This window comes from Ranitomeya variabilis, chromosome 3 (genome assembly GCF_051348905.1).
Source record: "Ranitomeya variabilis isolate aRanVar5 chromosome 3, aRanVar5.hap1, whole genome shotgun sequence".
Classification (NCBI taxonomy): Eukaryota; Metazoa; Chordata; class Amphibia; order Anura; family Dendrobatidae; genus Ranitomeya; species Ranitomeya variabilis.
In genome coordinates this window covers 352397310-352416062 of record NC_135234.1, presented here as the reverse complement: position 1 = coordinate 352416062, position 18753 = coordinate 352397310, and the positions used below count along the sequence as shown (strand labels likewise).

General features: G+C 44.7%; 1 protein-coding gene across 1 annotated transcript in view; it reads left to right on the top strand.

Annotated features, from left to right (window-relative positions):
- LOC143817695 (uncharacterized) overlaps positions 1 to 18753 on the top strand; it is a 164823-nt gene that overhangs the window by 22159 nt on the left and 123911 nt on the right. Inside the window, exons 4-5 of the mRNA XM_077299184.1 lie at positions 9033 to 9089; positions 12208 to 12286. Of these exons, the coding sequence (XP_077155299.1) occupies positions 9033 to 9089; positions 12208 to 12286 (136 nt within the window). The remainder of the gene's footprint in view (positions 1 to 9032; positions 9090 to 12207; positions 12287 to 18753) is intronic.

The window sequence follows — 18753 nt, the reverse complement described above, 5'->3', positions numbered from 1 at the left end:
TGTGCCTTGGAACTGTGATTTATTGTGCTTGGATTGTACTTTATTGCAAAGACTGTGCTGCGCCATTTACCGCCAAAAGTTCCCGCCAAAAACCGCCGCCATTGCTACGCCAGAGAGACAGGAGGGCGTGCCATGGGAGGAGACTACCAAAGTGGCGCCAGAAACGGCGATCGCCCCCTGCGCCTCTTGTTGCAAAGCGATGACCTGCCTCAAAGCAGAGAACCGCCCCCTGACTTGCGATGGCGGGAACGAGGTGAAGGAGGAGCTCGACCTTGGAGAAATGGCAGGGTCAGATGCATGCATTGCCGCCGAATGCCGGACAGCGACGATGAACAGCAGGTGCCCGAACAACGGCGAGGTGATCCCGGTTTGTCCTCACCCATCAGAAGAGGACTCGCGTCCACCGCCGGTGAGGGACCTGGACTCCTTGGAGACACCAGTGGAGGAGCCGAGCCTGCCTATCCTAGTCACGGAATCATGGAGGGCGGAGTTACGTCAAGAGATGACTCCGGTGGAGCCGTGGTCCGGGCTGCAGCCGATTCCAGTGTCCTTGTCAACGGACCGGAGCGACATCGGTGGAATCACCTCAGGTGCAGGTATGGACGACATCCCTACTCCCCTGGCCGATTCTGCTCTCCCGACCGATCCGGCTCCCCTGATCGATCCCACTCCCGTGACCGCTCCCCACCCCGGCAATGATCGTTCCTTCTTGGTGGAGCGGGTTATCCTCACCTCCAACGCGATGGGGAAGCTAGTGCCTCCGCTACCAACCAAGATGGGAGAACCCATAGGTGTGGGCCTAGACGGGGTGATCCTTCGGTGGGACACCCCCTGGACAGGGCCGGATGGGATCCGGGAGGATGGCCTCACCCTTGCGGTACTTACCTGGGAGCAGTATAAGCAATGTCTGATCCAACACTGGAAAGATCGGGACGAGACCGAACCACCTGACACGCCACGTAAGAAGTCTGCTACTGGCAGGAAAGACGTGGTAAAGCGGGGAACTGTACTGGCCTACCACCCGAAGAGGGGATGGGGCTCCATACAGGAACCGGGGCTACCAACTGATGTCTTTGTCACTAGCTATAATGTGAAGACCCCCTGCTGCAGTCGAAATGGTGACCCGTTACAAAGAGGGGATCAGGTGACTTACACCCGCCATCGGAGTGCACAAGGATGGTGTGCCCGGAACGTTCGACGGTGTGAGCCTGAGAGAGCGCCCCCTGTTGTCCCGATCATGACTGATCCCGATTTGCCGGACCTCGTTCCCATCACCACGGTACGTCTTGTAGCGGCTACCGAACTCGCAAGCAGGATTAGCCTTCAAATCCAGGCACCGGCTGATCTGATGGCATCTGAGAGACCAACTACCAGTACGGGTGCCACGTTGGCTGGGGGACAGGGATCGCCCCCAGACTTGAAAGAATAAACCTCGATACCATGAATCTGTAAATAGTTACTGTACTGCTGCTATAACCCTTCCAGGGTTAAACCTTTTTTTTTTTTATGGATCCCTTTGTTGACCCGGGATCCCTATTGTTTGTTTTTGTTACCAAAAGTTTTGCACAAGTTTTAAAAACTGCTGAATCATGAACAGTGCATGATCCGAACTCTTTTGTATATAGTTTGCACCTTATTAAAGGCGCTCCCTACTGGTTTTACTTAAACAAGGACTCTTTGCGAAGATACCGCACTGGAACCTTTGATGAGTATGGACTGGTAGCTTGAGAAGATGTGCTACCTCACAGAGATTTGGTCCCCTCTTAAAGGGGATGTTCATTTGTTGCACGTAAATGGTGATATTGCTTTAAGATCGGTAGCAATAATGTCAATGGAAGAAAATGATGATAATATTTACATGTAAAAGTTATATGTATGCCATTAGTTAATTGTAAAGGAATGCTGATAATGTTCTCTGAAAGAAAAAAAGGAAGTAATGAGAAAGTTTAATGTTGTGAAAAGAAGATACTTGATAATGTTGATAAGAAAAGGGGGGGGGATAGAAGGTAAACCCTGCGTTCCCCATCGAAAGTTAGTAATGTGTTACTAAGGACAGAAAGTGAACCCGTAAGGGTTAGTGGGTGAGTCCTTATAGGAGCCAAGTAGAGCCGGCTCGGTGTTCTCAAACTGAAAGAAAAGTTATGTTCTATACTGTGTATAGTAGTTGAAAAGGCAGTAGGCCCTGGCTGAATGGGGCGGTCCTGTAACAGAAGGGAGAGGCAGTAGGTCTGGTGCCGATAGGACAGGCGGTCCTGCAGATCCAAAGTAGGAGAATGAAAAAGTTAAAATACCTTGTAATGTGATTATAGGAAGGTCTTTAGCGGACTAAGACTGTATATCCTTAAAGGCAAAGTTAAATTATTGGTTAATAATGTTTGCACTTAGTAGAATACCCGGTTGGGTAAGAAAAGTTAATTATAGCATGTTGCTATGATATTTTTGCCATGCTTGTAACGTTCAAGTGTCCTTACCTCCCATAAAGGGAAGCCTGTTCAAGTATACTTATTGTCATTGCACTCAACAAAATTGTATGTCTTTTTGCTAACTTGTATTGTTGTTTTCTTCCCAGTCCCGGAGTACTGTGTTTAACCAGGGGGGAGTGCAGCGCCCCAGAGTCCTGGTCGTTGCAGTACTGTGGCTCCGCCACTATGGGGAGCCATGGTGCGTCCGATGGCACTGAAGGAGTTCATCTGATCAGGTATCACAGACACCAATACATTTCACAGCCGGGCCTCTGGGGGGAGCTAAGGGTTCTATTCATTAGGCCACTCCCCACCATAGTGGGTAAACTGGGGGTCAGGCAGGAAGTTAGATCAGAAAGCTGACTGGATTGGACGAAGCAACACCTAGTGGCAGAGGGTGTTGTGGAGGAAGAGACAGTAGGGTCTCTGTCAGGGGTGGGATCCTGACAGAGGCTTGGCATTGGAAAGAACGTAACGGGTCCGCGCCAGCTCCGGGAAGCGGCGGGGCCCAAGAAAGGACTAGAAGCGAGATAGATTGTGCTGAGTGAGAAACGAGATCAAGCGATAGGAGAATTCCAGTAGGGGTCGTGCTGTAAGACCGGAGCAACACCCTACTGAGGCGCACTACCGGTGGCCGGAACGCCGAGGGAGTATTATAACATTCAGCTTCAAGCAATACTCTAAACAGCGGCAGGACAGTCAGTTTAAGGCGGGCTGTCTAACACATATCACCTATGAAGTCTTGGGAGGCAATTGCGGGAGAGGGGCGTCTCTAGGGTCCCGGAAGAACTCCAGGCCTACCCGACAAACGGGTGCCGTTCTAACTGTAACATCAGGAAGGGACGGACGATTAGAAGAACATCATTTAATCGAGTTGTGAGGGAACTTAAGAAACAGACACAACAGTTGTGGGGTACTTTCCGTAAGCACAGCAGGGAAGGACTACAACACATAGCGCTAAGAAGGAAGGCACCGATTTCCACCTGTGAAGAGAACTCTGGAGGTGCCATTGGACCGGCCGGACTTGCGCAGCTTGGTGAACCGTATTCTGGACTGAGGACTCAGAGATCTCCAGTAAAGAGGTAAAGAGACTGCAACCTGGTGTCCTCGTTATTTACCGCGACCTGCACCCCACAACTGCACCGTTACAACACCACTTACTGCACCGGGCGTCCCCCACTGACAGACAGGGCCACGGACCGGGTCTAGCCACCGTGACAACTCCAGGACTGAAACCCAGAGGCCCGGCTCCGGGTACCCCTCGGCCCTGCGGCGGTGTGGGGGCGCTCCAACTATCACATAAAATCCAAATTAAGCTTGTGGGTGTTAAGTGAAAAAAAGTGGAAAAGTTCACGGGGTATGAATATTTTTTCAAGGCACTGTATTTAAATGAAATATCTCATTTAACATCTCATTTAATTTTAGTTTAATCAGTTACGTGTAATTCTGTAGAACAGAAGAGCTTGTTATTTATTTAATGTTCCTTCCTGTATTGCCTATATATGGAAAGTAGGGCAGGTAATGTCAGACCAATTTATACACTCGTGTGCACAAGCCCCAAGGCTGGGTTCAGAAGTCTATTGTAAAAATCAGGCTGATTGCAATTGTTCATTTAAATGTCTCCATTGCTAAGGATGCTTTCACACTGCATTCGGGCACTTATTCAGTGGCTCCATTTGGGCTTACATCCAAACCTTCCTGCAAAACATGATTCGGGAGTATGCCCTGGCAGGGCGATAGAGTATAATGATGCCGGCAGAGCAAACGTGAGCCATGTTCGGGCATCATGTTCGGGCGTGTACACCTACTGGAGGCGGATACTCTGAAGTATTAGACTGCATCTGAGTGTCTGCCTCCAGTAGGTATGCATGCCCGAAAATGATTCATTATATTCAATGGCCCCGTCGGCCCAGACTTCCAAATCCCATTTTGCAGGGAGTTCAGACGTAACCATCAAACGGATGCCAGAACGCAGAGTGAAAGCACCTTAATTAATTCTGTACTAAAATGTGAATTTTTGATGGTCTGCGTGGAAAATTATACTTGTACACTTGTACACATGGAGAGCACCCTGGCTACAAATAAGTTTGTCTCAACTAGTTCAATTCAAAATATTTAGACTTTCAATACCTTGACCCAATTCAAAGTTTCCTGTGATCAAACTCCTCCATCTTCATCTTCCTAGCTGGCCAATCAGGAAATTTCCACTAGCTTGTCCATCCTTTCTACCATTACAAACAATTGTGGACTTTATCAGTCCCCGTATGGCAGTTTTACAGCATAAAAAAGGTGAAAATTGTACACCTTTTATAACTTTTTTTATCAGCCTTACCATTTCAGCCCAAAGATGTGCCAAATTTAATAAAAGACATACGATTCTTCAAGGGAATCTGTCAGCAGGTCTTTGCTAAGCAATCTGAAGACAGCAGTAGATGAAACACAAATTTGGAGGATGTGTCATTTATCAGGCTCTGTGTGGTTGTTTACTTGCAATCACCAGGACATTATTACTGCCAGGACTGATGCTCATGTGAGCGCTGGTTTGACCACACCCCCTCCTGTGATAAGCAGCTTACTGTCCATATACAATGTACATACACAGCTGTGGTGTAGGTGGGTTAAGCTTTCTGAGCTGTGCTACATCTAAAAACTCTGATTGTGTCACAAATGCTGCACCCAGTAAACTAAGTGATACATTGTTGGAGTCAGGGTCTCTTTTGCTACATTATTCTGTTCTCAGATGAGGTAGGAAAAACCTGGTGACAGATCCCTTCTAATACATTTGGTGCATATTAATTTAATGAATTTTTGGCTCAAGAAAAGTGTATAAAAATCCATGATACATTCCTCCTTAAACGTCAGTATTACATTTGATGGGTACATTCTAAATGGTTTCTTATGTCCCTTAATGGGGCTTTTATCTATTTTTTTGTGTACTTTTCAATAAAAAGAGCTTTAAAAAAAAAAAAATGAATGTCACGATCACGAATGAAGCATAATGAACGCTTGTAAAATGAAACCCAAACAAACAAACCACCAACATTGCACAACTACAGCTTATTTTGCCCAAACACACTCCTCTCAAAACATAACTGATACAGATTTTTTTGTAGTATATATGTAGAAAGAGACAGGTAGGCCTTATAGAAGGGAGTCACCACCAATACAAATGCAAAACATGGCTTTATTGAACATAGAAATGAGAGACAGAACACACTAAAAACATTTAAAACCACAAAGGGATACAAAATACCCCCATGATTGCAAACAGGCCCAAAATAAGGCAAAAAAGCCGCACCTCCCCAGTCAGAGAATAATATACATGCCCAATAATTATAGCCTCAATAGCCACATGATGTAATTACAAATAAGGCCCGACCTGTCCCATAAGAAGATTCTAGCAGGCACCTTGTGAAGAAAGAAACATGTATGCCGCAATAGTGCACATGTAACAATGATGTATGCGGTATAGGACCAATCTAAAAGGTGGTAAAGATAATACACAACCGGCTGAAATGGAGGTAAGTATACTGACCAGTTTCAATGTCCACCATATATACAACCGAACACCTAGAGGCACATGAGCCAAAAGATGGAGACTAAAGATTGGCATAACCTGTGGGTGCCACTGTAGGGCAGAGTCAAGCAAAGTCAGGCAACATCAGTAGGGCATGAGTACCCTGAATGGAATGGAGGTGCGGACAGCAGGCACCCAACGCGTGTCGCCACACACTGGTGGCTTCGTCAGGGGTGATGCCTGCATGTCCTGCCTCCCTTAAGTACCAAATAATCGGTCACTTACTGAAAGGCAGCTGTGAAGATGATAGGAGCGCCGCATGGAGAGTGGGTAATGGCGTCTGCGCTTGCCGGGCCCGGCGTGTAGGCAATAATATATAATATAATATATAATATAACAATATATCACAGCCCGAAAGCCTGGTGGTGCACAGTACTGAATTTTCACCATATTATATTTTGTATTTTTCATTTTTCATTATATATATTTTTTTGGGTCTATATTCTTTATTATTTTTTTGCATTTCTATGTTATTATTATTTTTTGCTTATGTATCATTCAATTTGTATTCAGTACTGTGCACCACCAGGCTTTCGGGCTGTGATATATTGTTATATCGCCAAGTACTGTGCACTCTGCACTTACGTTATCTTTGCTGCATCCAGCGCAAATGCACACACTGCAGTACGCATGTCGCCTTGGCAACCGAGAGCGGATTATACACTTCCGCTCTGTGCAGCCGGCGCATGCGCAGTGCCTACACGCCGGGCCCGGCAAGCGCAGACGCCATTACCCACTCTCCATGCGGCGCTCCTATCATCTTCACAGCTGCCTTTCGGTAAGTGACCGATTATTTGGTACTTAAGGGAGGCAGGACATGCAGGCATCACCCCTGACGAAGCCACCAGTGTGTGGCGACACGCGTTGGGTGCCTGCTGTCCGCACCTCCATTCCATTCAGGGTACTCATGCCCTACTGATGTTGCCTGACTTTGCTTGACTCTGCCCTACAGTGGCACCCACAGGTTATGCCAATCTTTAGTCTCCATCTTTTGGCTCATGTGCCTCTAGGTGTTCGGTTGTATATATGGTGGACATTGAAACTGGTCAGTATACTTACCTCCATTTCAGCCGGTTGTGTATTATCTTTACCACCTTTTAGATTGGTCCTATACCGCATACATCATTGTTACATGTGCACTATTGCGGCATACATGTTTCTTTCTTCACAAGGTGCCTGCTAGGATCTTCTTATGGGACAGGTCGGGCCTTATTTGTAATTACATCATGTGGCTATTGAGGCTATAATTATTGGGCATGTATATTATTCTCTGACTGGGGAGGTGCGGCTTTTTTGCCTTATTTTGGGCCTGTTTGCAATCATGGGGGTATTTTGTATCCCTTTGTGGTTTTAAATGTTTTTAGTGTGTTCTGTCTCTCATTTCTATGTTCAATAAAGCCATGTTTTGCATTTGTATTGGTGGTGACTCCCTTCTATAAGGCCTACCTGTCTCTTTCTACATATATATGGCGTTTTTTCAGGTCTTGGTTTGAGTCCCATTGACTGTGGTGCCCCCATTTCTTCTTTCCTTGGTACACCAGATTTTTTTGTAGTGTGAAATCTTCAGTAGCTATTTCTGTACTAAGCATCAGATTTCACCGCTTGTCAAATATGCAACGGAGTTCAAATTTTCACCAAGGTTTCACAGATGTCACCCACAATGTTGTTACAGTAATATGCAGCGGATTTTCAGTCCATAGCCTGCTGTGTACTTGACGCATTTGAACCGGCCCTAAATGGTTAAGGTAAATGGAACGCCCGCCAGGGCTGTGGGGTACTCGGTACCAGGTCTGGTACTTAAAGGGATGAGTCACGGCGGCGTCGACCTGGTCCGTGGCCCTGGGCTCCCATGTTAAAGGGACAGTCTTTAAAGGGGCTAGTTGAATAATAAAAGTTCGTGACACCACCTGTGGTATTCGGTCAGGGGTGACCGACGCTGCTTAAAGGAGTCCACTGGGGTGATGTTATGGCAGCAGGAATGCTGTGACTTCCCACAGGTGAAGCTGGGTCCCCAGGGCTCCTGTTGTAATAGATGAAGATGGTAATAGGTGGTGTAGTAAGAAGCAGAGTCTCTTTATCTCTTTACTTGGCTCAAAGCAGCCACAGTCCAGGGTATCAGATCACGGATGCTGGTGTGGTCCGGCCGGCTTGTAAGCGAATTGGAAATCCCTCTAACCAGGTGGGGTTGGAAGCCTTCCTTCTAGCGCTGTGGTGTTGTAGTCCCTTGCTGCCTTTGATCTCACACAAGGTCCTCAAGTTTTCTCTCTGTCCCCTTTGTTGGTAGGACACTACCCATACGACAGGTAACTTGAGCCTTTTTACAGGATCTCTATCATGACCAAGGCTCTATCTGCTACTGTGTCCTCGGGTGTTAATGGTTGACAGGTAGCTTGCAATCCGCTGTCCGCCAGTTTCTGCTGTGATACAGAAAGTGCTGCACATCCTCGGTCTTCCGGCTACCGGTATCTGCGCTCAGCGTGGAGGAAGCCCAGTTGCAGCTTCTCTCTCCAGCTCTTCACTCTCCTGCGCTCCACTTCCCCAATCAGTCGCTTTACAGACTGTTCTGCTTTCTCTTTCCTTCCCAAGAATCACTCGTCTCCATGGCCCCAGCTTTCCTTCCTCTCTTTTTGCACTCCTCTCACCAACTGTCTAACTCCAACTGCCTAGCAACTGACTCCTCCTCCCAACCAGAAAGAGCAGCTCCCCTGAAGTCAGGTGTAGAGCTCCCCCTTCTGGCCTGGAGTCAGAACAGTGTTGCATGTGCTGAATACCTGTCAAAGGGATCCTTCCTCACTTCCAAGCGTGACATCACTCTCCCCATGAGGAAAGCAATGCCACAGCAACAACCGGTTACCTGGGGTGTTACATCCACATTTCAGATTATTTTTACGAAGGTAGTACTGCTCCATGATAGAAATTATAATAATAATAATTGATAACTTACTAGTTTTCTATTTCCCACCTGTGCTCTTTTTCTTCTATTTTCTTCCTAGAATCCATTCTTTTGGTACAAATTCACTTGGCGTTTATTTCTGCTTCTGTCTGAAGAGGTAACATCATGCATGTTTTTGTCCTTTTTGTGTTCTCCTTCCATTCCTCTCTACTTCTGTAGCTCATATCTGAAACAGCAACCCACAGCAAAGGTAGACCTATACATCTATATTTAAAGGGAATCTGTCACCCCAAAATTGGCCTATAAACTAAGGCCACCGGCAACAAGGGCTTATCTACAGCATTCTGTAATGCTGTAGATAAGCCCCCGATGTATCCTGAAAGATAAGAAAAATAGGTTATATTATACTCACGCACGGGCGGTCCCGGTGTGGTCCGGTCCGATGGGCCTCAGGGCCGGGTCTGGCCCCTCCCATCTTCATATGATGTCGTCCTCTTCTTTTCTTCCTGCCGCTGCTCCTGCGCAGGTGTACTTTGTCTGCCCTGTTGAGGGCATAGCAAAGTACTGAAGTGCGCAGGCGCTGGGAAAGGTCAGAGAGGCCCGGCAGGAAGACAAGAATAGGATGTCATTGTATGAAAATGGGAGGCGACGCCCATCGGACCGGACCACTGCGGGTCCGCCCCTGGGTGAGTATAATCTAACCTGTTTTTCTTATCTTTCAGGATACATCGGGGGCTTATCTACAGCATCTGTAGATAAGGTGGCCTTAGTTTATAGGCCAATTTTGGGGTGACAGATTCCCTTTAAAGTGAACCTGTCATTAGGAGAAGTAAACTACAGGTATTGTCAGTTTGGCACCATTATACTGATTAAAGTGATACCTGGGTTGATAAAATCTGTGTTGTGGTTGTTTGTTATTTAATCTGTATTTGGATTTTTCAGTTAATGAAATTCTTATGCTCTTGGGCAGGGCTGTGGGTAGGGCTTTGTGTGGTGCTCTATTCTCATATTCAACCTTATAGGGGTTAAATGACAAGTCACTGAACCTTCAGTGACTTGCCTCCTATTTTAAATACTGCGCTTGCACAGTTCATATTGTAGTCTTTGGAAAAAAAATGTAAATACAGGAAAATGTCAGCAGTTGCGGCAATCTATCGCATTCTGGGCAGCACGGTGGCGCAGTAGTTAGCACAGCAGCCTTGCAGCGCTGGAGTCCTGGGTTCAAACCCCACCAAGGACAACATCTGCAAAGAGTTTGTATGTTCTCTCCGTGTTTGCGTGGGTTTCCTCCGGGCACTCCGGTTTCCTCCCACATTCCAAAGACATACTGATAGGGAATTTAGATTGTGAGCCCCAACGGGGACAGTGGTGATAATGTGTGCAACCTTTTAAGCGCTGCGGAATATGTTATCGCTATATAAAAATAAAGATTATTATTCTGATAACTGCTACTGCGCAAGCATCAACTCGGTGCCACATTGTTGGAGGTAAACAGAATTTGCCTGCAGCAAAATGAACCGGTGATGACGCTTGCACAGTAGTATCTGTCGGCGATAGATGCTACTGCAGAAGTGCGCATGCACAGTAACATCTATTGGTAAAAGCCATTTTGTTGGAGAACAAAAAAAAGGAGAAAAAATGCTACTAAGCAAGCGCCTCCACTGGTGCCATTTTGCTGTACCCAAATTTTTTTCCTCCAACAAAATGGCGCAGGCGGCGCTTGTGCAGTAGCGTCTATCGGCAAGCGATAGATGCTACTGCACATGTGCTGGCACCATTTTGCTGTAGTTAAATATTTTTTATAAAGACCACAATATGAACTGCTAACGCAATATTTAAAATACTAGGCAGGTCACTGGAGGTTCTGTGACCTGTCATATAAGCCTATAAGTATGAATATAAGAACAGAGCACCAAATAAGACCCCCTGAATGACCCATCCCAGAGCACGAGAATCTCATTAACTGAAAACTGCAACTACAGTTTAAACAACAACCACAAGTCGGATTTCATCAACCCAGGTATCATTCTAATCAGCATAATGGTGCCAACCTGACATTGTCTGTAGGTTACTCCGCACAATCCTGATGACGCGTTCGCTTTTTATCGAAGCTGTCACCTGAAAAAATGCTCCTAACCTGCAGATATGATGTTAATCTGCAGGTTAATAGCATTGTAAACCTGCCCAACGCCCAGGATCAGGGACTGCTGCGGGTTTGATGTTGCATATTTATGTAGCATCAAACCCGCAGCAGCCTCATGTTACAGCACAGTGGATGGGATTTTTCGAAATCCCATATCCACTACACTATGCATGTATGTGCGCCTGCTAATCAACCGCAGACACTGACATGCGGCACGTCTTTTAAGACTGCATGTTAATTTCTATTGCGGAGACACCAATCTCCACAACAGAAATTACATTGATACAAATGTATTGAATGTGGTAAATCCACAGGCGGATTTGCCTGCATTAAATAGAAGGCAGTGCTTTGGACTCAGCAAACATATGCTGCGTCCAAAGCGCTGATAGTTAAGGATCGTGGTCATGTACCCTTAGAGCCGAGGAGAATAAAGTTAATTTCCTTCAGGCAGTGGGGCTCTAATTGCAGGTGTCAGACAGGTTTATAGTTCGGGTTCCAGTCGTAAGTGTGGCGCTGGCGTGGGTTCAGTCACTGCTCTATGTATGAATACTGGCGGCAGTAACCGCACCCCCAGCACTGACTGACAGCGGCTCAGCATTATGACCTGCTGTCAGTCAGTGACTAAACCAGCGCCAACGCTGCCTCTAATACTGGAGCCTGAATGCTGCCAGGGGGAATAACGTTCATTTCCTACTGGCAGCGAGCTCTAAGTGTCAGCGCCGGGCAGGTTAAGAACGCTATTAACTTGGAGATTAACCCCAATCTGTAGGTTAATAGTGGTTTTTCAGATGATAAGAATCCTTTAAATCAAATGGACATAGGTTTTGAGGAGAATTTGGAATGATAACTTCTCATTTAACAAATCTAAAATAAATATATTGTTTAATCCCTGAGTCACCATCTTTTCTATAGTTAAACACTTCTAAGAATAACTCTTAGAGAGGTTGTCCTATTTGGGACTTTGAGGCACGTCAATAAGATATGCCACTAGTGTTCAATAGATGAGGGTACCAGCAATATGATATAAATGTCACAGATGGAAACACCCTTTAAGCTAGTCTGAGGAATTTGTGTCATTATACATGCATGCATTTTCAGTTAATAAGCTAATGTATTTTTATGTTTCACTTAGATCATGTCAACTCAAACATTTGGACCAAAGTCATCTACAAAGGAAAATACACATATGCTGTTTACTAAGCAGGATTCAGGTATACATCATTCCTTCCATATTTCTCACTTTAGAAAGGCATTGTGCAGTGAAAGTTGGCCATGTTCATGAAATGAATGTCACCTGACTGCACCAATTTCAACATACGAGGCAAAGTGTATGGGGGCTAACTAACTGTCTCCTGGAACACATGTTAAAGGGTAACTGTCACCAGAAAAAATGCTATTAACCTGCAGCTATGAGGTTAATTGGCGGCAAAAATTCCAAGATGTGCGGACGGCACTAGGCTGTGTGGCTATATGCTTCCTTAATTGGCACCGAGGTTCGTTGGTCTCACACAGCAACAACGATGGCAGGCATAAACGGGGGTGCTCAACATATAATAACAAAAATAGTCCATAAAGAATCAAGAAGAGATGTGGCACTCACCCTTCAGCACTGCTTGATTAATATCCTTTATTCATCTTTACAATAAAACACGTGTCATGTGGAGAGGCGGCTGGGATCGGGAGACAGGATAAGGAGGAAAGGAAAGGACGACGGCCATTTCGCGCTTATGCGCTTCCACGGGTCCACAAGCACATAGTAAAAACGTCACATCCTTTATAGGAAATAACATGACGCTGGTTCTCACAGGTGTGAGCTTAAAAACACAAGATGTAAATTATGTGCAAACAATAATGTTGATAAGCTTCATAGGATCTTTACACTCAAAAGCACATCGAAAGAGAGAAAGTATAATAATTTACAAAAAGACGGACATATCCAATTTGTCGTTTAGCCCTAGAGGGCCTTGCGCGTTAGTTTCCAAAATCCATCTTGCTTCATGTTGCAAGAGGACTTTATTACGATCGCCGCCCTGTGGAGGATTTTTAACCATTTCTATACCAGCAAAACGTAATACATTTGGATCAGCATTATGATGGTTACGTATATGTTGGATAAAACGGGGACATCCCTTACCCGTCAAAACGGAGGTGTAGTGCTCCTTAAATCTATTAACCATCGGGCGTATTGTCTTGCCGATATAATAAAACCGGCACGGACAAAAGATAATATAGACAACAAATTGGGTTTTGCACGTTATTAGCTGATGGACCGTATGACAGACAGGACCTATACGGATAGGATTTTCCACATATCGTAAACTGCAAAATTTGCAGTTTCCGCATTTATAATTCCCTATTGGTTGGGCTTGTGTAAGCCAATTGTTTAACGGAGGGGAATATCTGTTTTTGACAATTAAGTCTCCTAAATTTCGCGTGCGTTTGTACCCGAATCTTGGTCTATTAGTTACTATAGATGTCAAATCCCTGTCATTTTGCAGTACATGCCAATTTTTATTTATAGCAGCATATACTTCTTTGTCCATGGGGCTGTGCGTAAATGTAAAAGTAAATCTTTTTTGGTCGCTATTCTGAACGGCAGATTGCATTTTTTGTCTACGAGTTTTTAATACTGCATTCTGTGTGAGCTGCTCCGCACGATGTTCAGCTTGCTCCAAGATCTTTAATGGATAATCTCTATTGAGGAAGTCATTTTTTAATTCGCCAATTTGATGTTTAAAGATTTTTTCATTATTATTTATTTTTCTATATCGCACCATCTGGCTATACGGCAGACTATTTTTAGTGTGGAGCGGGTGCGCACTAGAAAAATGTAACAGGCTGTTAGTAGCACTAGGTTTTTTGTAAACTTGAGTATTAAGTATGCCATCAGAAAGGTTTAATTTTACATCGAGAAATTCGAGTGAATTGCCTCCAAAACAAGCTGTGAATTGCATATTTTCGTTATTAACCGAATTAAGATACGCAACAAAGGAATGCCTGCCGAAAATACATAAAAATGCTTCATCTCCTCCTGGGCGCCCGATTATATCGGGCATTGGTTCACTGACTGAGCCTTTGTCTCAATTCCTGGATTGGCTGCTCAAACCGCTGCTGCTTCAAATTCCCTCCTTTGTGAAAGATTCAGGAGCGTTTCTGACAGCACTTCAATCAATAGACTGGCAACCCACTTTTGCGCTCACATCGATAGATGTCGTCAGCCTTTACACACGCATCCCCCAGGATAAAGGCATTGAGGCTATTAGAACTATTCTTGTTAATGCTGATAAAGATCATAATTTAATTAATTTCATCACGGAAAGTTTACATTTTGTATTATCTCATAATGCCTTTAAGTTTGGAGATAAGTGGTTCTTACAACATACTGGAACCGCGATGGGTACGCCTGTCGCGTGTGTTTTTGCGAATCTTTTTTTAGCGGTTTTTGAGGAAAATTACATCACCTCTATTACAAACCCCTTCTTAAAATTTATTCGTTTATTTTTGAGATTTGCAGACGACATTTTTATCGTTTGGGATGGGGCCCAAAGCGACTTTGATTCCTTTGTTGCGTATCTTAATTCGGTAAATAACGAAAATATGCAATTCACAGCTTGTTTTGGAGGCAATTCACTCGAATTTCTCGATGTAAAATTAAACCTTTCTGATGGCATACTTAATACTCAAGTTTACAAAAAACCTAGTGCTACTAACAGCCTGTTACATTTTTCTAGTGCGCACCCGCTCCACACTAAAAATAGTCTGCCGTATAGCCAGATGGTGCGATATAGAAAAATAAATAATAATGAAAAAATCTTTAAACATCAAATTGGCGAATTAAAAAATGACTTCCTCAATAGAGATTATCCATTAAAGATCTTGGAGCAAGCTGAACATCGTGCGGAGCAGCTCACACAGAAAGCAGTATTAAAAACTCGTAGACAAAAAATGCAATCTGCCGTTCAGAATAGCGACCAAAAAAGATTTACTTTTACATTTACGCACAGCCCCATGGACAAAGAAGTATATGCTGCTATAAATAAAAATTGGCATGTACTGCAAAATGACAGGGATTTGACATCTATAGTAACTAATAGACCAAGATTCGGGTACAAACGCACGCGAAATTTAGGAGACTTAATTGTCAAAAACAGATATTCCCCTCCGTTAAACAATTGGCTTACACAAGCCCAACCAATAGGGAATTATAAATGCGGAAACTGCAAATTTTGCAGTTTACGATATGTGGAAAATCCTATCCGTATAGGTCCTGTCTGTCATACGGTCCATCAGCTAATAACGTGCAAAACCCAATTTGTTGTCTATATTATCTTTTGTCCGTGCCGGTTTTATTATATCGGCAAGACGATACGCCCGATGGTTAATAGATTTAAGGAGCACTACACCTCCGTTTTGACGGGTAAGGGATGTCCCCGTTTTATCCAACATATACGTAACCATCATAATGCTGATCCAAATGTATTACGTTTTGCTGGTATAGAAATGGTTAAAAATCCTCCACAGGGCGGCGATCGTAATAAAGTCCTCTTGCAACATGAAGCAAGATGGATTTTGGAAACTAACGCGCAAGGCCCTCTAGGGCTAAACGACAAATTGGATATGTCCGTCTTTTTGTAAATTATTATACTTTCTCTCTTTCGATGTGCTTTTGAGTGTAAAGATCCTATGAAGCTTATCAACATTATTGTTTGCACATAATTTACATCTTGTGTTTTTAAGCTCACACCTGTGAGAACCAGCGTCATGTTATTTCCTATAAAGGATGTGACGTTTTTACTATGTGCTTGTGGACCCGTGGAAGCACATAAGCGCGAAACGGCCGTCGTCCTTTCCTTTCCTCCTTATCCTGTCTCCCGATCCCAGCCGCCTCTCCACATGACACGTGTTTTATTGTAAAGATGAATAAAGGATATTAATCAAGCAGTGCTGAAGGGTGAGTGCCACATCTCTTCTTGATTCTTTATGAGGTTAATTGGGTTTCAGTTACTGGGGCCCTGCCAGCGCTGGTTCAGTCACCGCTCTGTATGGCGGCTGTAACCGCACCCCCAGCATGGACTGACAGTTGGCCCCAATGCAGAGCCAGTGTCAGCCGGTGCCTGAGGTGCAGTTACAACTGCTGCTCTGTATACTCAGAGCGGTGACTGAACCCATGTCCGTGACGGAAACGGGAACGCTGACGGGGAGAATAAAGTTCATTTTCTCCAAACAGAGTTTGGCTATGTGCAGGCATCGGGCAGGTTAGTAATGTTATTAACCTGCAGATTCACCCCATATCTGCAGGTTAATAGCATTTTTTCTGGAGAGAGGTTCTCTTTAAGAAAAAGATAGATCAGTCATGTTGGACTTCAATATGTCCAATTCTTTGTCCCCATAAGATAAGCTGCTCACGGTGTGGTCTCCCTCTCCCCACTAATAAAAAACATGCACATTCATTATATTGTGACTCGTGAGTAATACCAACAACTCTCTAAAAGAGAATCCTGTCAGCACGTATTTACATATAGAAGTAGTGGTATGGCTGCTATAGGAGCTTGTCCCCCTACAATAATTATATATTTTTTTCTAGAGAGCCAATGTGCCAGATATGAAAAATCTAATCTAGAAGCCATATGCATCGGGTGGAAGTGCATTGGGTGGTGTACACTGGATTCTTCCCAGTGCGTTAAAACACCCCAGTGCACTTCCAGCCTGATTACATATTGCTTGCTGTCTAGATTTCTCATCTCTCATAGGGGACAAGTGCCTATACATGACTTCCATGTGTAAAAACATGGCCTACAGTTATCTGATTACCTTAGAGCTTTGTCATTCTTTTACATATAAAATATGACATAAGACAGTAAATTGATTGAATAATTTTTGTGGGTCTTTTTTTATTAGCTTTTTCTTTAAATATTAGCTCAAATGGTAAGGTTGTATATAGACACTGTAGATTTGCCTGGAAATTTCTGCAACATTTCCTTTCAATCAAAAAGAGTGGCTATAGCAGCAAGCACATGCATTTCTGCAACATCCAACCAAATGAATTAGGCCGGGTTCACATTAGTGTTTCTGTGCACAGCGCATGATCCACATACATCCGCATGCGTCATGCATAAATATCTTTAACATGGTGTATGCAGGGACATGCTTTTGCAGCGCCCCAGAGTTCTGGTCGTTGCAGTATTGTTATTCTCCCACCAGGGGGAGTGATATTACGTCTGATGGCAATAAAGGAGATCTTCCTACCTGGTATCACAAACCATACACCACACTTCACACTCCAGACCACCAGGGGGAGCCTTGCTCCTATTCACTAGGGCACTCCTCGCAGAAGGGTAAAACTGGTGGGCTGGATAGAAAGTTAGAGAGAAGCTGACTTTGCTTTGCCCAGGCAACACCTGTCGGGCAGACAGGGGGAAAGGAGGAACATCGGAGCTGCAGACAGAGGGTCCCTGTCAGGGGTGGGATCCTGGCAGAGGCCTAGCAAGACAGAAAGACATGGAGCTGCGCCTGCCCCACGTGCGGCAGCATCCTAAGAAAGGACATGAAGAGAATTGTGTTGTAGAGGGTCAGAAACGAAGTCATAGCACAAGGAGATATCACCAGAAGGAGTTCTGCCCTGCAATAGGCTGCCTCCTTCTGAGGCGCATAGCCGGTGGCCGGAACACTGAGGGAGTAATAGTCTCTACGCTTTACTTCAAAGACCGGCAGGACAGTCAATTCCAAGTTGGCTGCCCGACCTTAATACCTAAGAAGACACGGTGGCAACTTGTGGGGGTTGGGGCGTCTCTAGGGTCCCTATAAACAAGCCTCAGGCCATCCCAGTCAAACGGATTTGTCTTATCCATACCATCTGGGGGTCAGAGAGGAAGAAATAACATCTAGAACATCTACAAGTGTTGTGAGGACCTTAGGCCATGTGCACACGTTAAGTATTTTTCGCATTTTTTTCGCGTTTTTCGCTATAAAAACGTGATAAAAACGCGAAAAAAACGCTTACATATGCCTCCTATTATTTTAAGTGTATTCCGCATTTTTTGTGCAAATGTATCCTTTTTTTCCGCGAAAAAAATCGCATCGCGGAAAAAAAAGCAACATGTTCATTAAAATGCGGAATTGCAGGGGATTCCGCACACCTAGGGGTCCATTGATCTGCTTGCTTCCCGCACGGGGCTGTGCCCACGATGCGGGAAGTAAGCAGATTATGTGCGGTTGGTACCCAGGGTGGAGGAGAGGAGACTCTCCTCCACGCACTGGGCACCATATAAGTGGTCAAAAAATAAGAATTAAAATAAAAAACAGTCCTATACTCACCCTCGATGTCTTCCCGCCTCCACTGCACGCTGCCGTTCGGTTCCTGTAGCTGATGTACGCTGAAGGACCTTGCCGATGACGTCACTGTCCTGTGATTGGTCGTGAGCGGTCATGTGACCGCTCACGTGACCGTGACGTCACGGAAGGTCCTGTGCGCACAGACCAGCTAGGAAGAGGAACGGACGCCGGTGAGGAGATGTCTGGGTGAGTATAAGCATTTTTTTATTTTTTTTATTATTTTTAAACATTCTATCTTTTACTATAGATGCGGCATAAGCTGCATCTATAGTAAAAAGTTGGTCACACTTGTCAAACAGTATGTTTGACAAGTGTGACCAACTTGTCAGTCAGTTTTCCAAGCGAT